The sequence below is a fragment of the Xiphophorus couchianus genome, chromosome 9 (assembly GCF_001444195.1).
Source record: "Xiphophorus couchianus chromosome 9, X_couchianus-1.0, whole genome shotgun sequence".
Taxonomy (NCBI): Eukaryota; Metazoa; Chordata; class Actinopteri; order Cyprinodontiformes; family Poeciliidae; genus Xiphophorus; species Xiphophorus couchianus.
Genome location: NC_040236.1, coordinates 4,820,515 through 4,845,607, shown reverse-complemented (window position 1 = coordinate 4,845,607; position 25,093 = coordinate 4,820,515). Strand labels below are relative to the sequence as shown.

The 25,093-nt window shown below is 35.8% G+C and overlaps 3 protein-coding genes across 6 annotated transcripts; 2 read left to right on the top strand and 1 right to left on the bottom strand.

Moving 5' to 3' along the window:
• Positions 1-343: 343 nt before the first annotated feature.
• pex11g (peroxisomal biogenesis factor 11 gamma) lies at positions 344-4,901 on the bottom strand. The gene is given in 7 exon segments (XM_028027249.1): positions 344-1,160; positions 1,383-1,451; positions 2,769-2,947; positions 3,027-3,227; positions 4,775-4,809; positions 4,812-4,871; positions 4,874-4,901. Coding segments are annotated over 7 exon segments (819 nt in total). The 3' UTR covers positions 344-913.
• A 47-nt stretch (positions 4,902-4,948) lies between these two features.
• LOC114150665 (mediator of RNA polymerase II transcription subunit 26) lies at positions 4,949-9,341 on the top strand. 4 transcript variants are annotated; one of them, XR_003596805.1, is made up of 5 exons: positions 4,949-5,081; positions 6,535-6,609; positions 6,687-8,795; positions 8,885-9,146; positions 9,234-9,341. XR_003596805.1 is itself a non-coding variant. In XM_028027247.1 (3 exons), the coding sequence occupies exons 1-3, from the start codon at positions 5,010-5,012 to the stop codon at positions 8,064-8,066; spliced, it is 1,527 nt and encodes a 508-aa protein (XP_027883048.1). In that variant the 5' UTR covers positions 4,949-5,009; the 3' UTR covers positions 8,067-9,341. The 4 variants fall into 4 exon arrangements, 1 of the variants encoding a protein (XP_027883048.1); XR_003596804.1 differs by having other exon boundaries at positions 8,885-9,169; XR_003596803.1 differs by having other exon boundaries at positions 8,885-9,341.
• Positions 9,342-9,552: 211 nt separating this feature from the next.
• On the top strand, positions 9,553-24,426 carry slc35e1 (solute carrier family 35 member E1). Its single transcript, XM_028027248.1, has 6 exons — positions 9,553-9,955; positions 13,659-13,729; positions 17,891-18,028; positions 18,800-18,925; positions 19,028-19,273; positions 20,696-24,426. The coding sequence occupies exons 1-6, from the start codon at positions 9,628-9,630 to the stop codon at positions 20,918-20,920; spliced, it is 1,134 nt and encodes a 377-aa protein (XP_027883049.1). The 5' UTR covers positions 9,553-9,627; the 3' UTR covers positions 20,921-24,426.
• The last annotated feature ends 667 nt before the right edge of the window (positions 24,427-25,093 follow it).

Here is a 25,093-nt window from a genome sequence, read left to right as displayed (position 1 = left end):
ATGTTGGTGTGAAAAACATTTACCGCATACTCAGTAATTCTTTGAATATAAGTATCTTCCTGCTTCCAATATTGGAAAAAACATTTTCTGTTTTTTTCTGTATCAGTCTTCTTCGGTTAGTAATCCCCAAAACACACACATAATGAAACAAAACAGAACAAGTGATTTTTGTTTTAATTTTTAAAAAATAATTTATTAATAAACATGTATTAAATTTTGTCATTAAGTCAAAATAACATTACATATTTACCTGTCATGTTCTTTACTCGTTTTTCCATGCAAAACATCTATTTTTGCAATTAACTGAACTTATAAAGACAACTCAAAGATCTGAAATGTTGTCCACATCAGTTCATTTTGCTTAATATACATTCATCTAAATAAAACCATTCATCTGCTCCACATTGTTTGCGGTTTGTAAATGTCTGAAGCATTATTAAAACAGAGCTGTCAGAAATAACGCTCCCTTACATATTTCTTTCCGTTTTCCTCTTTTTCCTCATAAATTTTAATATTTGAAACAACTGACCAAATATAGATTGTGGTTTTCAAAAAAAAACCTCCTTGTTAAATCATAAGTTGTCATTAATCAAATTATTGGGAAACACAGGTTTCCAATTTTACCAGCAACCTACGAAGAATCTAAAATCAACAAATACACAGAATCAGCCAGATAACATGAAGGTCTCCAAAAGGAAACACATCATGCTTTGATCTACATAAATTAAAGTACAGAAGAGAAACAAAATTTCAAAATATATTTAAAATGTAAACTAATCTCATAATTTCAAAAACATTTCAGGTAGCTAACACTTTCTGTATTCACCTACAGAAAGTAGTAAGACTGTAGTTATAGGTAGAAATTAACCTAAACAGATGATCTGATCAAATCAAAAAGCTGTTCATAATCCAGTTAATTAGCATCTCCTACTGATTGTGAAGACAACACTGTACTGTCTGACAGCTCACTGCTGCTGGTATTGATCTGAATCAAACCAATTAGAGAGGAGGTGGTGCCCAGCAAGCCCACCAGCCAGCTGGGGAATCGTCCTGCCCACAGGAAGCCTGGCGGCATCCAGTGAACAGCATTACTGAGGTCCGCCATGCTGCTGAGGATGGACAGCATCTCCGCTTGTATCTGCCTGTGGAAGTCAGACCGTCTGCAGGAGAGAGCAGATTTACTGAGCATCGGAGAATAGTATATTTCTAATACAGAGTGATGTCTTACCCTGTTAGTTTGGAAGAAAACATAAATAAGACAGGATGACAAACAGACTGACTATTTAAATAGTCAGTCTATTTAAGCATTTAAATAGACTGACTGGAAGCATAATAAAGCAAATGTCATTGAAATAAAAAAATTGTATATGCTAAATAAACACCTGCTGCCTCCTTCGCCTCTCTGGTGTTTCTTCAGCTTCTTCCTGAGCAACAGCAGAACTCGAAACGATCTGGAGAAATAAAGATTTGCACTAAAACTCTCATTTGAGTCTTTTCACAATATTTTTGTACTTCAACAACTTTCGTTATTTAGCTCATGCTTTCATGACTGAGTTTCTTATGAAATATAATTTTTATCAGGTTTTCTGCAATGCATAGTTACAAGTTATTTTCCAGAAACTCAGCAATACTTATAGGTTACAGACTTAAAACATAAACCCTTCCTGGAACTTACTCCAAAATAAAAAGCTACTTTAAAAAAGTTTCAGATTACTTTTCCTAAAAAAATAAAGCAAGAGGGAGCCACGTCCTGTTCCTGTTGCTGAAAAGACATACAAAAAAACATCAGGAAAAGAATGATCCAAAAATATTTAGGGTTAACTTTTGCTTTTTTTTTTAAACCGGTCAAACCTGAAAGTCTCTTTTTTAGTTTAAAATGGTAACTGGCTGAACTTATAGCACTTTTCCAGTCATTTTGACCACCCAAAGCACTTTACAGTAGCGCCAAACTCACCTATCTCACGAGCAATTATTAGGGATGCACCGATTTATCGGTACCGATTTCCCTAATTTTGGAAAATCAGTGATCGGCCGATTTTTACATGTGAAGCCGATCTTAACCACCAATTTTATCTATCACAGCAAAGGCATTTAACTCAACTTCTATCTTCTTCTGCTCTGCTGTGAGAGAGGTTTGACTAGCAGACCGGCCCACCAGATCAGGTCTATATGTTGCAGTTAACAATAGTCATCTCACTGTTGGCAACTCACCAATTTTCTTCCAACATTTGGCAACATTTTAGACAAAAAAAAATGGTATCGGCCAAAATCGGAATCGGCAGGTCAGGATTTTGAATAGATCGGTAATCGTTGATCGGCCAGAAAATTGCAATCGGTGAACCCCTAGTAATTATATACCAATACAAAACTTTGGGTTAAAATACACACCAACAGGTTGGATTCAAACCTACAACCTTCGATTTGCCCGATACCAACTCTACCTACTGAGCCACCAACACACTATTTGTTAGTATAAAATCTACAACAAACTACAAATTTTTTTTCTACAGAAATCAGTTCATTTAGCTAATTTTATTAAAGTAACATATGCTTAGTTTGTTGCTAAACATATAAATATAAAAAATATATATCTTTTTTGCAATAATAAAAATTAAACATATTTTGTGGTAGTTTTGAAGTAGTTTCAACTTGAAATTTTCAGCCCCCTGGGCAAAAGGTTTGGACACCACCAGTATAGTCAGTGGATGGAAGAACAGATGCAGATAACTCAGCTGATGTGTCCCGATATCTGAGTGCAGATGTCTCACCTGAGGATCCCCAGCAACAACGAGGTTCCCCACAGCACTGTGCTGAATAGCCACCACTTATCAGACCTCACTTTGATCAGCTCTGCGTCTGCGGCCCAAGCAATATGTTCACACGGATAGTACAGCTGGTCAGCCACGTTCGTAAGCACTGATATCCAGCGGACGCCTGCATCCTCCTCCTGAAACAAGAATCTGGTCAGTATCAACAGGAAAGACGGGACTTGTGCGGACATGTAAGCAACATTTGTTATGAATCACCGAAGCACCAAGTCCATAGCTGTGGGAGTACGCCAGCATGGAGAGATCATCAAACAGCCTCAGCACCGTCCTGCAGTGGCTGAGCTGAGCAGAAAACAGAAGTAAACTTTTCCCAAGTCGCTGAGATGACACATCTGCTGCTGCTGCTTTCCGGGTAAGAGCTCCTCCGACCAGCTGAGAGCCATAACAGAACGTCCTGATCTGCAGGCAAAAGGTTAAAAAAATAATTAATGGATGAAAGTCACAAAATTCTGATTATATTTATAAAAAATAACACCAAGTAGAAAAATATTAATAGAATTTTACAACACCATAGCTGGGTAGTAGTTTACTTGAGTAACCTTTTGGAAAAAAATTACTATTACTTTTTTTTTTTTAACTTTTAATTTAGTAATTTTATTTATGAACTACTGATACTCTTACTCTTTCTACAATTTCTTAATACTCTACTGACTGGGTGTAACTTCACTAAATGAAGAGCAAGTTTGTTTCAACCAAAAATTCACCAGACACAGACACACACCTGCAGCTTTTGTCAAAGTTTCATAAATTTTATATTGAAAGAAACAAACGCTACCATAAGGCGCTATGCAAATCAAAATCCCATAAAAACGCATGGTCAATTCAATCCGTCATACACACTGATTCAAAGTCACAGTTTATGCTAAAATTACTGGGGTAAAATGCATTAAATCACTCACAACAAAATAAATAACTAAATTATTCCCTGCAGATGTATCCGACTCGGTGTTTTCACAGCCTTTGGATAAAAACGAGGTTTAATGAAGACTCACAACTTTATCTCTTCCTCTGTATGTCTCTAGCAGTCGGACGAGAGACTCCACAGGCTGCTGCATGTCCGATTACACAGTGCCACGGGCACACTGTGATAAATAAATACACTCTAATTTGATTTAGTTTCTGCAGAACATTTTAGCTTTTGCTGCACGCATATGACAGCCTCGGCACCTGAATGCACCAACATCCAGCTGGACTTTGAAACAGGAACTACTTCAGACAGACCAGAGCAAACGATCTTCGATTTGTGTAAGGCTAGATTTCTGCAACCAGTTAGAGGAGGATCAACTATATATGGTCTATTTTAACACTCTGGACCAAATCACAGGCACGAAAATGAGCAAATGATTGGTTCAAGTGGGTTTGCAAGTTGATTGGAGAAAAGCATTTAGTTGACTTTTGGATTGAGCCTATGTAACTTAAAATGATAATATTTATTAATAATGATAATATTTAAAATCATGAAAACTATTAGAAAAATACAAACATTAAATAATCACAGGTGGTATTAATAATACAAACAGTAACACTACAGCAGTGACGTGCGATCAGGGGAGGCAATAATAATAATACTCTATTATTATTATTATTATTATTATTATTATTATTATTATTATTATTACTATTATTACTACTACTACAGCTATACCAACTGCAGAAAATATTAAATTTGCCTGTGATTACCAAAACTAGTATTAAAATAAACATATATTACTGAGAAAACTAAAACTATTCAGTTGAATGCTAACTTTCGTTCTTCTTGTCATTCAGAGTATCAGAGTTGAACAAGCCACTCACAATATGGCGGAATGACTGACATACGCACCGATGGCGTCTCTCACCAGTATGACGTCGGACTCCATTCTTGTCTCGTGAACGACAAGTGTGGTTTACCCAAGCCATCCAGCGGTGGTTACGTAAATAGTTCCCGTCATGCTGTTCGCACGTACCTCACCAAAAGCCAGTTCAGAGGACCGGGGAGGCGGAGGCGGACAGCTGAAGATCCCCGAATGACTCCTGTAGCGGATTTACCAAGCAGGTGACGGCGGGGAGTGAACACAAACACAGCCGCGTCATTAGACGTTATGTCCGCTTTCAAAAAATATCTTACATCTGGTCCACGAATATCTTTGGGTTTTCCAAACGCTTTGTTTTGTCGAGAGGGATTCTGGTGTCCACCGGGCGATGACGGCGGCCACGGCCACTCCGCGGGTGATGAGAGACCGGCTGCTGAAGGCCATCGACGGCCAGAGCAACGTGAGTTTTTTAAAGTTTTACAGCACAGGAAACAGAATGGGGACGGGGTAAATTATAGGCTCTGAGACCCACTGTGTCAAAAGTTACTCCATTTAATGAATGTGGAGCTTTATGAAGTGTTGCATTTCTGTTTTAATTGCGTTGTTTTCTTCAGCAATATGCTCCCCGTCCATTTCTATGTGTCGTCCAGTCTATTTTTAATGTTTTTGAAGCAAAAATAACAATAAAAACAAATTGACTCAGTCGACTCATTCCAGTTGCGTTTCCAAAAAAAAAAAAAATAAATTTAAAGAAAAATTTGGTCCATATAATGTTTAATTATTTTCAGATCTTATTAGGTTGACAAGAGATAATGTCCTAAATCAATGTTGTGTGTGTTTTATTTTGTAATGACATTTCAGGGCAATAAATACAAGAACAAACACTAAGAAAAGATTTTCTACTTGTAAGAGCTGCTGTTGCTCTGACCACCCTAAATTCATCCAAATCCTGATCATTATTGTCTTAATATCCCTGTTGTTTCTGTTTTATTATTTAGATTTATTTGCATTAAAATGTTTTTACATTTTGCAGCCTCTGCAAGAAAAGAAAAGGAGATGGTTCAAAAAATATGCACCGTCATGTTCATAATTTGTTGATTTCAAAATGATGATATGAAATGCAAGTGATCATTCATTCAACCAAAACCAAACAACAAAAGCAATACATAATAATTCAAGATTTATATTTGTTAAAAATACCTGTATTTATAAAAAGTGATTATGTGCAGGAACACTAAGTGTATATGATGCTGTTATAATTACATAACATGGGGACTTCCTGCTGTTTTTACTTGTGCTTTCCACCAGTCTAACTCTAATATTAATAATTAAACAACAATGATATCATTGGTAATTTTACATGTGCTGCATTATTCTTTTTTGATGCTTTGCTCTTAATTTCCAGGTTGAGGTTACCTTAAATCACTATGTTTGTTATCGGTAATAATATTTTACACCTTTCTGATAAATAAACCTCCTTTCTAACACAATGTTTAGGGTTTTATTTAAATCTTTATGCTTCTCTCTGCTAGTAAGATAATATTTGCATGTTCTTGTCTTTGCTAGTCACATTGAGCCTGAAACCAGTATCGGTACATATTTTCATGAAATGCAGGTGTACATTTGAGACTCTATGCAAATGAATGCTTGTCCTAATGACCCCTGTTTTCCCTCCGTAGTCCATTGACCTGTTGGTGAATGTCAATAAATTAGTATACAATCAGAAACTTCTTTTGTTTTTTCAGTTCAAAAATTTGTAAAATGATGTATACACGGTATATAAAGAGTTTATTTCTGATTGTTTTGATTATTCTGGTTCAAATGATCCATCATTTTCAGGTTTTTGAAACTGATGGCTCACAATTTCATTAGAAACTCCTTTATTACATTGTAAACCTTTGTCTTCTGAGCAGATACGCAACATGGTGGTGGTTGTGGAAGTGATTTCCAGTTTGGAGAAATACTCTATCACCAAAGAAATACTGGAGGTATGTTAAAATCCCAAAAATCTGATTAAAACAACTCTTTTGGAAGTCAAATTACATCTGCGATGTTTTGGTTGTAGGAGACGCGCCTTGGGAAGCTGATTAATGACATCCGGAAAAAAACTCAGAACGAGGATCTTGCAAAAAGAGCCAAGAAGCTCCTTCGGACCTGGCAGAAGCTAATCGACCCAGGTCAGGGTGGCTCGGTGTCCAAAGAACTCACTGGTGCATCTTGGTCTTCCAAAGGCAGCATTCACCCCTGCTCCTCTCCTCCAGCTTTGAGCAAAACAGGCTCAGAGTTAAAGGCCAGAAGTGACTTCAACAACTGCTCTCCAAATCCTGAACCGATAAGCAACAGGAAACGTAGATGTGACAAGAAAGAGGGTCAAACAAAGAAACCCAAAGTCGCTCATGATGATATAAAACAGCAGCCATCTAATGGACTTGGTGGGAGTTTTAAAATTCCTGCAAATACTAATGCACACCAACCATCAGACAGGGATGCATCTAAATATCTGGACAATAGTAAGTCAAATAAAGTTCCTATTCACGCTGTCAAACCTCATCCAAGTGCCTCTGTGTATAGCAACCCTGCTAACACGCTTATGCAACAGCAGGTTAGATGGGATAAACATCAAACTAGAAGCCCCGGTTGTCAGTTGCAACATCCTGAGAGTCTAAAGCAAGAAGCTGTAATAAAAAAACCACAAAGTAGTGAAAATCCAGGTGTGAAGGTGGAGGAATCTGCTCAGTCACTTAATGTTCACACAAACCACTCAGGGTCTGCAAATTTGGAGTTTCAAAGCAGGACTTCAGGTTTGGATGATGAGACTATTATTAATGATGCTGTGAACAAGAAAAGAGAAAAATACAGGGCTAAAGATTATGTGGTGAACCTGAATGATCCAATTACAGAAGACAAAAGCAAACCAGTGAGGTTAAAAGACAGAAGGATCACATTTGATCCATCAACAGGACAAATTAAACGCACCTGCCCTAAGGAGTCTTCGGAAGAGCAGGAAGTCTCTGAACTCCAGCTGAAGTCGAATCAACCCATTCCTCCCATTCCATTCCAGCAGACGGACTGGAAAGAACTGTCAAGGAGCGAAATAATCCAGTCGTACCTCACCCAGCAGAGCAACATCCTGTCGTCGTCTGGTGCACACACACCTGGAGCCAACCTTTTCATGTCGGAGGTTTGCAAAAGAGCAGATCACCAGAAGAGGAATACCACAGAAACGTCCATACTGGTATCAGACCATTATGTCAAAGAGTTACCTGGAGTTAGCAGAGAAATCAGCAGTGAAGACCTGAACCGATTACAGAGGCGGCGTTGGTCCGGAGTTAACGGGTGTTACGACACCAAGGGGAACTGGTACGACTGGACGGAGTGCATCTCTCTAGATCCACATGGAGATGAGAGCAGACTGAACATTTTGCCCTACGTCTGCCTGGACTGAAACTTGGTTCAGCTTGGAAGTAAATTAAATGTTCAAGTCTACAAAATGTGACATGTTGGGAAAATTTTAGGAAAATTATACCTTATTTGTGCTGGATGTTACATTCAGCTTTTATTTTGTATTTTCATTTTGTAAAATATCCTGTTTTCTTGTTGGCATTTGATAACCGTATTATGAGAATTTATAAGACATTTTCCGAAATCATTAACGACACACAAATACTTTAATACTTAATTTGTCCAAAATTAATCTCATGCTGTTGTGTTTAGGACTGTTTCATTTGCAACTGTACAGCATTAATGAAGAGCGTTCATGGCATTTTTGACCACCTGAATACAGTTCAAGCGAATTACAAATTTCCAGGCAACAGATGTACGTTTTCACAAATAAATTACAACATTTTTTAAAATGGAAAATGTTTGATACAACACAAAGCATTTGTCCTTTATTAATCATGTTTTACTTGCTTTCAATTTCTTTTTTATTATAAGTAGGACCGTAACTATCTACTGAGTTGTGTTATAAATAAAGTGAGTTCTGTTGTGAGTGGGGGTTTTGTGTTTTGTGTGGGGTTTCCATCTCCTTCCACGTGTTCAGGTTCTCCACCAGATGGAGCCTTGGAGCTGCTGTCACCAAAGGCCGGATCTGCTATTATCACACACGCTGCAGACAATCTGTCATTTTCCTGGCTTTTAGAGTCCTTCGACGCCTGAATGTTCACCTGTAATGGTACTCTAGCCACACAGTTTGCCTTATCTGTGTTTTCTCTAGTTCTTCGTAGATTGTTTTTGTGCTTACCCCTCTGATCTCATTCCAAGGTTCTCATGGCAAGACCTGAGCTCCACTTTCAGTGTCCTTTGGGTATCTCTCACGAGTCTCACGATCATCTGACCTTTTCCTGGTTCCTACCTCCATGACTGACGTCCTACTAGCTCCTCTTCTTCAAGCACCTGCGTTACCTGTCCGCCCTCCAACCTCACCACCATCCAGCAGCTTCCACAAGTATTCATCTCACTCATCTGGACCAAGCCCCACTCAAGCCCAAGGCTGGATCTCTTCCAATTTCTTCCCCTTCCCCTGGTAGACCATCATCTTCATCACCAGTAAGAACCAGATTGTTTTCACCAGCACTATTGTGACTCACCTCTCTAATTACTCTGCTTCCAGTGTTCCTGTCTTCCCCAAGTCTCCAGTCAAAAAAAAAAAAAACAGCCAACAGAAGACCCATTTATTCATAACTGTTTATTTATTCAAAAAAACTTTTTTCACTTTTCATTTTGCCTCCCGAGAGTGCATGTGGGCAAAAAGCCTTCCAAAAACCATGACAAGTTTGAGTGTTTTACAAGAAAAAGAGACTCAAAAATATAATAAATTTTTTTTTTTTTTTTTTGCATGGGCAATGAAGCTGTGTAGTACATTCTTGAAATGCGCTTATAGTTTCTTTTATTTTGAAATCTGTGACCGGAAGGAGAACGCTTCATTCATTCACGGTCTGACGGAGCTTACTGCGCCCCGGTACGACTAAACGCACCGGTGGTGACTCGTCACTCCGCGCAGAAAGATGGCTGCGGTAGCGCGGACCCCGGTCGGGGAAGGGATTCGGATAGTTGTCCTATGTGTGTTTTGGTACACGGTGAGCTCCGGGGGCAACATTATTAACAAGATAATCCTCAACGGATTCCCGTATCCCGTCACGGTCTCTCTGTTCCACATCATCTCTGTTGTCGTCTTCCTCCCGCCGCTGCTGAGAGCATGGGGAGTCCCCAAAACTGAACTGCCTAGCAGGTACTACCGGTGGTACATCCTCCCTTTGGCTTTCGGAAAATACTTCGCGTCCGTTTCGGCTCACTTCAGCATATGGAAGGTGCCCGTTTCGTACGCACACACAGGTGAGTATAAAATGTTAAATCCGACCAGCTGGAACCTGTTATCCGGGGCAACTTGATGATGTGTCTCTACCGTCAGCTGATGCTAGCTTTGCGGCTAACGGCTGGCCAACTGCCGACAAGGGCATTTAAAGAGTCTGGCAGACCGCAGCGTCACGTAGATCCCAAACAGAAAAGCTTTTATTTCACTAATTATTTTTAAAATGCAGCCTTTGGCTGTACTTTTGTATTTTTTTACAGTAATTTTGCGTAAAACACCAGCTGTTAGCTTGCTAGCCAACTGAATTAAAGCTGAAATACGTCAAGGGGGAGGAGTAGTGTGCTTCTTCAGTTTTAAACTCAGGGCAACTGGGTGCATATGTTACAGTAGTGATCCTGAAAATAACCCGATTCACTGGTAAAATGACACATTAAATCCAGAGGTGGGTATAAACTAGTTACTTTTACTTAAGTAACTTTCTTGGAGAAAATATTTCTTTTAGGAGTAGCTTTACTACACCGCACTTTTTACTTTTGCTTCTGTATATTAAGTTTTACTCTTGAGTAATTCACTAAAGTAAGAACAACCATGTTTTAACAAAAAAACAAACATGATTTTTTGGTTGTTGACCAAAAAAGAAACAGAAAACTGTAGGCACAAACCTACAGTTTATAAGATTTCTTGTTTAAACACAAACTTTGTTCTGTTATTTTCTATCCATAGAGCCATTTGTAGATCAAAAAGACACCGTAAACATTATATATTGTCTGTGAAAGGTATATTTACCTAGTGCGTTAGTGTTGTAAGTTTGATATTGAAAATAAAAGATTAGAAAAATAGTTTTCTCTGCCTGAATTTTGCTGATTTGTAATTATGTTGCCGTAATTTTTTCTATTTAGTCTTTCAAATACCAGAATTTGCACATAACTGTATATGTTTGTGCATCTGAAATCATTTATAAACTTTAAGATGTTTTGATCAATACTTTAGTAGTTTTTTGTTTTACCAAATACTTTATTCTTTTTGGATGGCCACTTTTGACTTTAGTAAAAATATATATTGAAGCAGTGTTACTCTTACATGAGTATATTTTTTGAGTACATTGCCCACCTCTGATTAAATTAGTACTATTTTTATTTTGTTAAATGTTAATTGCCTCTGCAGTCAGATATACTGTAGTCCATCAACCCCTGGAGCAATATTTGCATATTTTTGTTAACAAGCTGGCCAACTTGATAACCAGCAAGCAGCAAGTGATGATAAGTGTAAAATACTTACCATCAGTAAGTATCTCAGTATTCCAATTACTCTATAGCATTTTACATCTTTAATACTATCATATATGTGTCCATCCAATTCAAATCCAGAATCTCATACATGTTCACGGTGTCCCCCAAGAAACTTGCTAAGCCCTGTGTTTGGGGCGCTCAGCAGTCATTTTTTCAGCAGCCCGTCATCTTTTAGAGTTGAAAAATATTTAAAGTTGACAGGAAATTTGAAAATATCACTTGATAATTATGTGTTATTGGAAGACTAATACCTGAACACCAACTATAAAGTCTTAAAAAATGTTAACATTTTAAAAAGACAAAAAAAAGCAGTACTTAGCCTGGTGGGGGCACAAGTAAAGCCTGGTGGCCCACCAGGCTTATAGTACACTGGGGGGAAACCCTGCATGTTGTAGATCTATTACACATAGATTAATATGTATCAAGTGTCTGTTTCTGCAAATTTCTACAGTTCACAGCTAACAAAGGCTAAAAAATTACATCACACCAATAAAAATAATTTTTAGTACAGAAATGCTAGTGTGATGAAAAGTATGTCTTTCAATACTTTATTGTTTAAGTTTTTAAGTTAGCCATCAAAATGTGCGCCTCTATTTTTTCTTCAGACCCTGGACCCTTACTTTTCAAAATAAAATGCAAATTTTACTTTAGTCTGAATAAAGACTTTGGGCCTCTGATATTGCTTCTTGTTCAGTTTAATTTCAAAATAATTTTAATTGTTCCAAAGGGAAATTAAATGTTATTGTAACTCATATCATCCAAGTATCTTCAAAGAGTCTTTGTGGTTGATAATGATGTGGGCAGGAAGGATCTCATGGCCTTAACATTTCCGTATTAAACACCGTTTCTTAATTGCCTTTTGAGATTTTCTTAGTAACTATTGATAGAATAAAATTTGAGAAATGTCTAATATGTATTAATTTAACCTTTTTGATGATATTCTAATTTATTGAGGAGCATCTGTAAATGGGATGAGGTTATGGAGTCGGTCCGATTGATAGAGATTTTATTGCATAGAATGGTAACTTTATTATTTAACATGGAGCCATATTCCACACTCATACTGTGACAAATGTGTGACAGCCTTTTTTCCTGTCACCCTAATACAAATTATTTAACATGAAAAGTACACAATTTAAGTCTGTCAGTGCAACAAATAATTTATCAGATAATCTGTTTTAAGCTACATCTTTAGGCAGAAAAACCACAGATAGTTTCCAAGGTTATCAAAGCATTTATGAAGCAGTAGCAATAATGACATAGTTGTGCATGTATTTGTTATTGAGAGTCGTTTTCTTATTTTTGAAGATACAACCTTCAAAATATTTTTATTAACTGTAGACTATCTTCTTTTTTCAATCCATTCATACAGTTCAGAGTCCATTTATTTCCATCTCCGCTTGTGTTGTCATTTTTTCTCCATCTATTTCTATCTTCTGAGAAATGTCCTGTGCAATTAACAATTGTTTATTATGACATTCATCTATTTAAGTATGTTGATTTATTATGGAGGTAAACATAACAATGTTAAAATTCTATATTTGATTTCAGGTAGTTGTGTATTATTTCTGAAGATTTTATGTTACAGTGTCTTTCCATTAGAGATTTAACTATCGTAATTTTTATTTCTGGCTGATTAATTAGTGCATCTCTATTCCACTGACTGTTTTGTGATCCCTGTTTCAGCTGATCGATTCTTATCATATGAGATCTTATGACGATACGGACTTATAATTTCATCACAATATTTTATAGTTCAATTATGATAACAATAAAAATTATGATAAAGAACTGTTTATTACTTTTTTACGGTAACTGCATGGCAAAGCATTCATAGCGCCACAAACATTAGCTACTTTAAGAAATGTTTTATATTACTAAGCTGAACATAGAGGCTTTATTTAATCATATTTTTGAATTTATTGATATACTTTTGCTCTAATGGAGAAAACTGTAGAGGAAATAGTAAAAATATCAATTTACTCTGGGTTTTTTTACATTAACTGTATTTTTTGCGACAATAAATCCAAATTCTTATTATAAAAATAATTTTTTAATGATCAATACACTACCTGCAGATCACAAATTAGCCCCTGATATCTTGTCTGCACCTTATTTTCAATATTTGACTAGTATTATTTTAATATATATAGTCCTAATTCCTATTATAATAACTATGCAGTGAATCTGGTTGTTCTTCATTGTTTAGGATTTATTTATTCTTCTCAGTCGGTGTGAACATGACGCACCGCTGTCAAGGCGTGACTTAGTGAACGACGTGTGTTATTTGACAGAGGTGTGCACCCAGCTCTGACCTGCCATTAACTTTTTACAGCTCAGACGTAATCGGTTCATTCTCTCCTTGCTGCAGAACCACAGTTCTTATTGTTTTTAAAACTGACACCGTCCCATTTTCCCTCCTTTGTCTCTTTCACAGTCAAAGCCACAATGCCGATATGGGTGGTGCTGCTGTCGAGAATTATAATGAGAGAGAAGCAAACTACAAAGGTGAGTAGGTCCACAGCATAAGACGCAGCACAAGTTCTGCTCTGTTTCAGGCTGCGACTCGGCAGCGGTGATGTGGCACAGCGAGCCTGCTGTGCCTCTGTTGCATCTCATGTTACAGCCGCCTGCCGAATCTTCTGTCGCTGGCATTCTCCAGGAGGTCAGGGGTCATCCACATCAGCTCCTGCATTCTATATCTGACATTTAGGAGGCTTTATGTAGGTTGATTCTCTAAAGAAAGTAAAGACTGTGAAGAATTTGTGCTAAATGAACCAGTAGTTCAGCTTTACCAACACACTTCAGGATATCATCGTAAATATCATTAGAACTGTTGTAGATGTGAATAAATCTTTGTAGACGAGGAAAGCCGATGTTAAATCAATGTGATATTTGGACTCTTGCACCACACTGCATTTAAACCTGGAGGGATTTTTCTGTTTTTTGTCAAGTAGATCGTAACCTTTTTTTTTTTTTAACCCCTCAAGGGGGTCTTTTGTGGGCTCTAGCATCCCTTATATGAAAGTAGGCTGACAGGAAAGGGGGAAGAAGAGGAGGGAAGACATGCGGCAAATATCGCCGGGTCCGGGAATCGAACCCTCGACGGCCGCGTCGAGGACTCAAGGCCTCCAAACGTGGGTTGCGCTAATCCCTACGCCACCACAGCACACACCCGATCGTTCCCTTTTTAGAAAAAAATAATAATAAAATTGTTCAGTGACCACAACTTGTTGCAGCATCCAAACTGGTGGTTAAAACAGACCACAGAGTGAAAATAACATAACATACAGAAGACCCCTAACTCTCTACGGCCTGTATGGAGTTAAGAGATTTATTAGCTTTGATTTATTAATTTTTTATGCTGGAACTACTAAAGGTAGATAGTCCATAAAGAAGTCCACAAAGAAAATAAGCTTATAAAAGCTTGTTTTTCCCATCCTGTGTGCCCCATCTTGTGTTTTTATTTATTATAGAAAAGGCTAACACATAATTCACTGACTTTTGACTGAGAAAAAACTTTAAATCTTTCTATATGAGGTGAATGTTTTCTGCTGAAATTTTTTTAAACAAAATGCTTGTAAAAAAAAAAATCCCTAAGATCTAAAAGCAAAAGACCAGTGGTATAATAACTTTTCCCTCCAATGTACACATAAAACTAAAGCACTCAGATTTTCAAAATATTCAAATGTAATCAGTATTTTACTCACAATCCAGATGGGAAATGAGTGATCTCTGTGAAACTGTTTTGTAGTTCCAGTTCCAGATCACTTGAAACTGGAACGTTTCCACACTGCTGACTAAAATCAGGCTCTTATTTCTCATCATTTCCAGCCGTTCTTTCATTCCTTTGGTGTGTAGTGCTTTAGATCATATCTTTGTTTACTGATTTTTCTCACATGGCACTGCAAAAAGCCTTAAAGATATGTGTTTGAGTCATTTCCTGGTTCTCTGTACTGTGATAGCATGCTGGCTAATGGTAAAACAGTGGGTAACCATGACAACCAGTGACTGTTTAAAGGCCAGCCGGCTCTTTCTGCAGTCAAATTGCGTGAGCATCAAATATATTTAAAAACAAATAATCCTGTTTTACTCCTAACCTCAAATAAACTTCGTTTTTCACTGCAGAAACACAAAATGTTACTTATTTTTATTGTAAATATTTTGGTACTCTTGACATAAGACAAAATTAACTCTCAATTAACTTTATAGCAAGATATAGCATCTTGTTTTAAGTCCATTATTCCTCAGTGTTAATGAAAAAATATTAGTTTCTCTGGCAGATTATTTCACTTTTACCAACACATTTTTCATGTGTTATAAGTGAAATAATCTGCCAGAGGAACTAATACGTTTTCACCAATATTAATAAATTGTTTTCTAAAAACAAGCGCCTGTATCTTGCTGAAAAGGTACTTATGAGTTAGTTTTGTCTTATTTCAAGTGTACTGACATATTTGCAGTACAAACTAGACCGTAAATACTTGGTAAGATTTTGTGTTTTTGCATTGCTGTTGTATTTCTTTACTTATACTTTAAACACAAAGCATCTTTACACAGTTTTTAACTAAGTCGACCATTTTCCTCTGACTTCTAGTTCTGCAGTTGAAATGAAGCTGATATTTGTCAGCTCTGAGATGCTCCTCAGTTTCCCATTCTGATGAAAGAACATTTCTGCGTGTTAAACAGGAAATAGATTTATGTGTCTGACATCAGGGTGTTATGTTTACTTTGCAGTTCAGCGCTGAGACAAAGTGTTTTCACCAACAGGGGAAAGGAGTTTACCTTTCTTTACATTTCTGTTCATGTGAAAGAATCTCTGTCAGCAGTAAACATTCAGATTTTAACCTTTTTCTCTTTTTGTGCCAAATGTTAACAAAATTAATCTGTGAATTTGTTGATAGCATCAAATAAGACACAACTGTCTGCCTTCATCAAACTAGACTTTACAACTACATAAAGACACTGTTACTGACTGTTTGGCAGTCAATAAATAACACTGCGTTACTTAGCTTTTCTTTTTTATTAAATCTGTGTTTTCTCAGTTTCAGGCTGAGTTTAGTGACAGGTGCATCTCATAAAAAACAACGCTCGTCTCTCATGAGCCATTCTCAGGACTATGCAAATGATCTGGTGTCTGTAATGATGGTTTCCACCGGTGAGGTGTCGTCCCTGGTGGATGGAAAAATTAGTTTGGGTTTCTGTGCTTCTTGTTCTCTTAACATTCATCACAAGCATAGCATGGATTATGAAAAATTGTTTAAAAGAAATTAATTTCCCGATTACAGTTGATGTATAAAAATGCCTCTTCATTTTCTGGCTCGTTTCAGTGGAGATGCAGTTGTTTTGATTAAGTTACTGTTTCTTGAAGGTAATAAACAGTCTTTAATTAATTAATTTTAGTATTCAGTCTAAATTATCTTGAAAAACAAGACCTGATGATGAAGTATCTGTACGTATTTAGGATTTAGTCATTTTATTTCTTTTTCCATTCACATTTTAAATAAAACATTTTTAATCTTATTCAGTATTTTTTTCCCTTTTTTATTTGGCAGCAATCATTTGTCCCACATGTTCTGCGAAAAGAGTTGGTGTGTAATAAAATAAACAAAATATGTTGTGAACAAATTAAAAAAGCTAACTGATGTTGTTTTTGTCTTGAATGAAAATTTTAATGGCCTTGCACATATCCTAATCTTTAAAGTCCAACCCACTGAGATTATGCATGAAGTTGTTGTGAAATGTTAGAAAGACGATAATCGGAAATCTGGTAAGATGTTTTCCATAAATTTGATCAATACAGCAAACAATATTAATTAAACTTCTGGTCAGAAAAAAGATTCTCCGAAGGATTTGAAAAAGATTTTCCAAAATGTTTAATTTGAACTGATTCATTGCATTTACTGTTTTTGTTAGATGTATTTTGAAAATTTAAATTAGTGTAATATTATTAGAAATCTTTGTTTGGTTCTAAGAAATATTTTATTGGGTTTTTCCACCCTTACTTGGACATTAAGCATTACATTACAATTGCTTATTGATAATAAGCAATTATTATCAATAATGATTGATAATAATTTGGAATGGAAATAAATTAATTTCCATTCTGATTAATATTTTTTGAAGGAAAATTTTGTTTATGGTTGTGTGGGTTTTTTCCTGTTTATTGTTTTTGGTTGCGTTTTATGTTGGATATTTTAAATGTATTACAATTCCAGTGTGAAATATTCTTTATAAAAATAAGAAGTTTTGTAAAGAACTTTATTTTGGTCTTTGAGAGGGCAAATTTGCATTATTATGCTGTTAACAGTACATTACTTGAAAATGGTCTTAAAACAACAATATTATTGTTTATTGCAATAATAGTTGGAACAATTCATCGTTTAGCAAAATTTATCATGACAAGCCTATAATTCACAATATTCAGATGTTCATTTAACTGTGGCATAAATCATTAGAAATTAAACTGTTCAGTTGTAAAAAAAAACAAACATCAAAGAAATCAGAATTATTATCAGAACCATTTTGTTCAAGCATCAATTATTGGAGTAACTGAGAAATCCTGAACACCTGCAGGAGGAAATGAAACATGGGTTAGCACAGGAAGTGGTTGTTGTTGTTTTATGTTTAGATCTTAACTCTTTCCTTCGACCCGATTTGGTTTTGCAGGTCTATGTGTCGCTCATCCCGATCATCGGTGGCGTTCTGCTGGCCACCATCACCGAGCTTTCCTTTGACGTTTCAGGATTAATCAGCGCTCTCGCTGCCACGCTCTGCTTCTCTCTGCAGAACATCTTCTCCAAAAAGGTCAGGCTTCTTCACATTCAGCATGAAGATTAAATCAACACTCAGGTTCAGCTGAAACAGAAAGAATCCGTTTTTAAACTCTTTTTGGTAATATTTTGACATTTGGTTGCTTTCATTAGTTCACAGTTGAAATGTGAGAGTTTTATTCTCATTTAAAAGTTAATTTAATGGGATGATATGAGCATTTCAACTAGTCCTGTTTGTAATTGCAAATGTAATTTAATGTCCTTTTGGGATTAATGAAGGGTTAAAGTATTTTTGAATTAAAAACACAATTTTATTTAATTTTTCTTTTTGTCTATTTTCTTATGCAAACATCTTCAATCACTTGAAATAAAACTTACGTAAAAGTTACTTTTCAGCAAAACACAGGAGATTGGTTTAGGTCAGTAAATCCTTAATAATAATGAAAAAGAAACGGTTGCACTGGTGGATTTTTTCTCATATAACATGGGAGATTATCCTGTTATAAGTGAAATAATTTGCTTGTGGAACCTGCACTTGTTTTTTACCAATATTAATGAATTACTGACCTAAAACAAACTCCTTTGTCTTGCTGAAAAGTTATTTGTAAGTTAGTTTTGTTTTTCCAAGTGTGTAGTAATAGCTAGACAAAATATTTGGTAAGGTTTTGTGCTTTTTCACTGTAAAATATGGAGGATTTCAGATGCAACATCACAGCCACATGCTGTTTACTAAAGCAGTTTTGGGTTTTATTAATTTTTTATTCTTTTTAAAGAGTTTTTTTTCTTTTCCTCCTCTCTGTTGAAGGTGCTGCGTGACACAGGTGTGCATCACCTGAGGCTCCTGAATGTCCTGGGCTTCAACGCCATGTTCTTCATGGTTCCCACCTGGGTTCTGGTGGATTTCTCTGTGTTTCTTGTGAATGGGGATCTGGTGAGTAACAATGCTAGAATTTTTTTATTGTTTTTATTTTTTGGAGTTAATCATAAAATGAACCTAAAACAGAGTGTGCCTGAGTCTCTGCCTCCCTTTCAGTCGGATATTTCGGGATGGACCGGCACCTTCTTCCTCCTCCTCATCAGCGGCTTCTGTAATTTTGCCCAGAACGTCATCGCTTTCAGTATTCTGAACCTCGTCAGCCCTCTCAGCTACGCCGTCGCCAACGCCACCAAGAGGATCATGGTCATCAGTATATCTTTGCTAATGTTGCGCAACCCGGTCACGCTCACCAACGTGCTGGGTATGATGACGGCCATTCTCGGAGTCTTCCTCTATAACAAGGTGAGTCTTTCCCACAGTAGAATCGTACAAGTGCATCTCATTCAGTCATACTCAATAACAATATTATCAATAACCTACCTCTACATCATGTATAATCAATGTAATATTTAACGTTTTACACATCCGCCCTGTTTAGCGGACATTTAGCTTCCTTAGAGAGTCTACATTTAGAGTATTTCTTTAGTTTCTGAGATGCTAAAGCTCATAATAGTGGTGGGGACATTTTGTAATGTTTAAGAAGACTTCAAAATTTAGAGGAATAACTTTCAAATGCAAAGATTAAACTCCTATTAAGGGGAACGATTTAAAGATTTCATCCTAACACTCAATACTTCTCAGTAGGGTTGGGCAATAAATTGATCTTAAATTGAATTTTGTCCTTTGAAGATAACATTTTTTTCCCATCAATGAACTCCTTGTGTTTTCGTAGTTCAGATGTCAGTGCGCCCAGAGCCGCCATCTTGTTTCACCACCATCTTTTAAAGCTTCTGTTTATTTGGGCTTTGAATATTAGAGCCAGACTATGACTTTTTTATTTATGTATTGTTACAAACACAAAGTCAATCTATTAGGAGAATGAAGTAGTAGTTTTATGAGAACTACAACATGAAAAAACCAACAAATTAAAAGGTTGAGCATCATGTGAAGTTATGCTTTGGTCTCAGTTTGAAGATAATGAAATGCTTCATCTTTCAACACATCAGCATCAAATTATCATCAGTAGCAGGATTTTGAAACGATTGAATAAACGACCAACTCTGTTTCAAAGAACAAACACAAACTCAGGTTCTCATGTCAGATCCTGATAACTTTAGTAGCTTTTTTTTCTCATTAAAACAACTTCTTTCTCTCAATTTTAAGACATTTTTTCTGGTAAAGTGGCTTCTTTATTCTGATAATGTTATGACCATATTCTCATAATTAAACAGAATTTATCATAGAATGGCCTGATACACCACTGTACAAATCACAGGGATGACTGAAATAAAAATGTTACTGGAACTGTAAGATATTTTAAATAACCAACATAAAAGGCAACAAAAAACAATAAATAAAGCAGAAAAAACCCACACACAACCATAACCATAAAAAATAGATTATGATGTCTCTGTAAAAAGAATTTTCCTTCAAAAAATATTAATCAGAATGGAAATTAATTTATTATCAATTGCTTATTAGTCATGTAATGCTTAATGTCCAAGTAAGGGTGGAAAAAAATTGCAATTTCTTCTGTGAAACGACTAAAATCGGATCTGTTTTGAAAAAATCAGAAATGTAATTTTTAAACCGCATCGCCCAGCCCTGCTTTGATGTTATTTATTCTTCCATGATTCTCCCAGGTTATTTAGTTTCAGTTTAGCACAGACTGGCTTTATAAGAAATGATTTTATTTAAACTTTCCCATTTTTCCTTCCTCGTCAGGCTAAGTACGACGCCAACAAGCAGAAGAAGAAGCTGCCCACCAGCACGCAGGACCTCCTGTCCTTTGACAACCCGATGCTGGAGAAGACGCAGGCGAACGGGTCGGGGCCTTTCTACGGCTCCGAACAGCAGCAGAACTGGAACAACGTTCTGACCGACCATTTCCAGTACAGCCGGCAGGCCTACACGGCAAACCACAGCAGCAACCACCAGTTCGTGGTGTAACTCGAGACGCTCGGGCCTCACAGAAGCAGGTTCTCTCTCCTGCTCCAGACTGAGACTGAAGGCAAGTGCTCTTTGTCGCGGATAAAAAAAAAAAAAAGAAAACAAAAGAGACGAGCCGATTGTGACATGCCAGAAAAGTTTCCTCTCCCGCGTCCCTCCATGTTTAGACGGCATGTTTTTTTTACAGCCTTGCTGCTCGTTTTTATTTATTAAGATGCTGATGACTGTCGGGGAAACAAAATCAGCAGCTTCAGACATTTTGACGAGAGATTGAGCCACAATATTCAGACACAACAACGTGCCGCAGTTTGAAAACGTCTAGTTTGTCTTCCACAAGTAGCCGCTGTTTGTCATTAGAAAGAGAGATGCAGCAATCAGTCTCTAAAATCTCTAAAAAAAAAAAAAAGATTATTCCCAACAGATAGAATAATCTGTTGGGAATTATCTGAAGTCTCCAACTTCAAACATTGGAGACATTTCATCTGATTTCTACTAAACTCAAAAAAGTGCATAATATATATACTGTTGGGAGTTCTTAGTTTTGATTCATTTTCTCGGAGCTGATGAAGGAAAATAGACATAGCTAATCCCTGACAGATTGATCGTTCCATCTCTAATCTGTAAACTTTCAGCCAACACCCAAAATCTGTCGTGTTGCATCGGTAACCAACTTGGATTTTTATCTTTAGGGTTGTTGTTTTTCTTCCTGAGGCATTTGTTTTATGAGGAGAAACAAACTGTCTTCAGTGAATATATCTTAAAAAATGGAGGCAGATTATACTTTAGTGTCAGTTCTCATTATGATTTAAGCTAAGCTACGTTCACGTTGTTAAAATGAGCCATGTACAGTCCAGTTGGAGACTGGAGCAGTTTGGTTTCACATGAACATTTAAGGTGTTTTTGGTCTAAATATGGGTTTTAGTTTCCTGGATTTAAATCTTGTTTTCAACAGATGATGCTTTTCTCTTCTGTCCCCTAATTCCTGGCTAAGATGATTATCTGTTCAGGTCAAAAAAGAAGCCAGGTGTGTTGAATTTCAGTTGATTTGTTGTTTAGAAAAAGACGTTTTAGTTTCTGATCATTTTTGTGGGATATTTTATGCTCTGAATTAGTTCTTTATAAACCTGCCTTTAGGAAAATACTAAAGTATGGTCCAAAAATATTTTCTAAATAATGTGGAGCATTTAGAGTAAAGCGTATCTTTAACAAACTTGAGTTTCTGAAAGGCTGAAGGTACGAGAAGTTAACTCCATTTGATTTATGCCTCCAGCGTCATTCATACAAGTGCCTGATGAAGAAAAATACCTAATAATAATAATAATAATAAAAATAAGGTGTTCTGTTTGTTTTTCACTGTTTCTGGGCAAATGTTGATGCTTTTAAATATTCCCACAACCAGAATAGTTTGAGCTACATTTGAAATAAAGAACAAAACTCTGCTGATCGATCATAAAGGGATGCTTGAGAACGCAGCGCGTTTACAGCTTTAAGTGGAGAGTGAGGCCAAAGGTCAGTGACCTCTCACACATCTGTTCTGTCCCCCTGTTGAGCAAAGATGTCACAACTTGTTGTCCAGATGTGTCGTTGTAAAACGTAGATCACCAGTTTCTAGAAAGGCTCTGTGATGTGCCTTTTGGTTTAGCAAACATAAAGAATGGAAACTAAATTTTAACGGTTATGGATACAGAAAATAATTTAAAGTATTACCACATTTTTCGTTTTATAGGTTATTGGAATTTGTTAACACCGCAGTCGGATTTATTTTTCTTTAAATCCTGAACTAAAGCTGCTTTAGGATGTTTTATGTTACTTAATTTTTTCTACTGTAGTCAGCATCGATTTTGCACATTTTAAAGCAACAAAATGTGATTTTTGTCCAGAGTTGTTTATTGAACTCTGTGCAGATATTAGTCACCCAAATGACTCGCCATCCATAAAAAATTAACTTTTGCTCTTTAAATTAATCTGTACAGGTGGATCTTAATAAATTAAACTGTTATAAAACATTTCTGAATTGAGTTTTTAATTGGTCTAATTTTATAAAACATTGAATTTTGGGTTTTGGTGGAAAACCAAAATCTACTAAATTAACCAAAATGATTCTGCGTGTAATGAATCTTTCCATGAATTTAGCTTTTTTATTAAAATGAAATAATTTTTTGTTTTATATTTTAATTTATTGACATTCACCTTTAATATTGATCATTCTTAAGGACTGTAGTGTCAGGAAAGCTGATGTTTCATAAAACTCTGAGGTACAGACATTTTTTTTATTTTATATTTTTGCTGATTTTTCTGTGTTTCCTCAGATATTTGTTTTCATTTATTCTTCAGTCAGTTAAATGAATAACATTTAACAGACTGAAGTGGAAAGAAGCATTCAGTAAGGATTCATGGGTAATGTAGTTCTTACAAGCTGTTTAGAAAAACTATATGATTGGCCAGTAGTACAGAAACGCCAGGCAAAAAAATAATATCTGTAATGACATCTCTGTTGATGTTTCACATTTGAGCCGATGTTTTGTTCAATTTACTAAATCTTAATTGTTTAAAATTAAAGTATAGACTTTCAGAGCATCAAGAATCATGTCTGAATCGAGTCATAATTTGACCAAATTAGCACTTATGACTTCAAAGAATAGAACCAGCAAATAATTAAATATTCTGTAGTACTTCAGTGTTCTACATTTTTTTGATATGCCAGATTTCGTCCTTATTGAAAATTTACTTTTTGCTCCTCAACACTGGTGCCTCAAAGTACCTCCAGCATTCTGTCTTTGCAACAATTTCACCTTTTTCAGGATCAGTAATAAATCAGTTTGACCATACAGAACACATAATCTAGGTATTAAGATGTGGTTAATTATGTCCAGAGAGAACTAGAACGGAAGTTTCATAAAATAATATTATATAACAGTTTAAAAATGTCAAAATGTGGCAATTAGTCTGACCAAACTCAACAAAACCTAAGAGTGTTCATCGGTTATCAAATTGTAAATGTTTAATTACATCCAAAATGTTTGGATGTGAAGAAGGTATTGGATTCATTTGAAAGAAATGATTCTGAGTACAATGGCAAAATGCTGATTAGTTTATTTTCTTCATGTTTTTAACATTTTGTGTTGGTGCATCACAGAATGAAGGCCTTTATTGCAGGTTGCTGAGATGTAAAAAAAAAAAACTGTATTGTTATTTTCTTTATGTATATAAACCTACATGGAAACTGTAAAAGCATTTTTTGGCGCTCTGTAAAGCTTTTTTCACTGGGCTGTAAAGGATAGAGTAATAAGGGGATATCTCTTTGTAAAAGTTGTATACTGATTATTTTTGTTGTCTTTAATGGGTCTCGAAATAGCATTTGTATGTAAACTATGTTTATAGATTTTTATTTATGGTGTCATGGTACAAACTGTACAGAGGTGCTGCAATGCACAGTCTTGTCCGCTTATGTTTGGTAAATATTTTTAAATGTTGGGGAGAATAAATCAATTCTGAAATACTAAAAAGGCCTAATGTCTTAAATAATACATACAAACACAATACATAACTGCACAGGATATAAAGTCAATGATAAATTTAATGTTTTAAAAATAAAAGTCTGATTTTAATGAGATATTTCTTCCATATACGGTCAAACTTAGATTTGAGTAGAATTAGCACAGCTAGCTAACAATTGATGATGTCATCCAGGACAGGGTGCTGTAAATTAAGCAGAAAAACTTTTAAAAATAATAAAGTATAAAACAATAAATTAGATGTAACGATTCTAAGCACGCTACATATAATAAGTTGGTTTATTTTACTTGAAGGAGCTACGGATGTTAACTTTATAGCTTTAACTTTATTTGATATTTCTCTGACAACTTAGCTTACTGGCGCCATCTAGTGGGAATGTTGGGGCATCGTTCTAATATCACAGAAAATCTTTTATCAGAGATGATATATTTATACTAACTAGATAAAAACAAATATATATATATAGTGACATCAGTTTACATGAATATAATTTTTCACCGTCCTTAAAGAGCAAAATCATTGAACACAGTTAAATATTATAGTTGATGTAAAATAATTGCAAATACTAGTTGCATAATGCAAGTGACGTCGGAAGGAGACAAAGAAGTGTATTTTGTAAGCGTAAATGGACTTAAAAAGCCTTAAATGTAAATTAAA

Coding starts and splice junctions, on each gene's coding strand:
- LOC114150665 (XM_028027247.1), top strand. CDS start 5,010: ATGACGGCGGCCACGGCCACTCCGCGGGTGATGAGAGACCGGCTGCTG. Junction 5,082..6,534: donor CCATCGACGGCCAGAGCAAC/GTGAGTTTTTTA, acceptor TCTTCTGAGCAG/ATACGCAACATGGTGGTGGT. Junction 6,610..6,686: donor TCACCAAAGAAATACTGGAG/GTATGTTAAAAT, acceptor TTTTGGTTGTAG/GAGACGCGCCTTGGGAAGCT.
- slc35e1 (XM_028027248.1), top strand. CDS start 9,628: ATGGCTGCGGTAGCGCGGACCCCGGTCGGGGAAGGGATTCGGATAGTT. Junction 9,956..13,658: donor CGTTTCGTACGCACACACAG/GTGAGTATAAAA, acceptor TCTCTTTCACAG/TCAAAGCCACAATGCCGATA. Junction 18,029..18,799: donor AGAACATCTTCTCCAAAAAG/GTCAGGCTTCTT, acceptor TCTCTGTTGAAG/GTGCTGCGTGACACAGGTGT.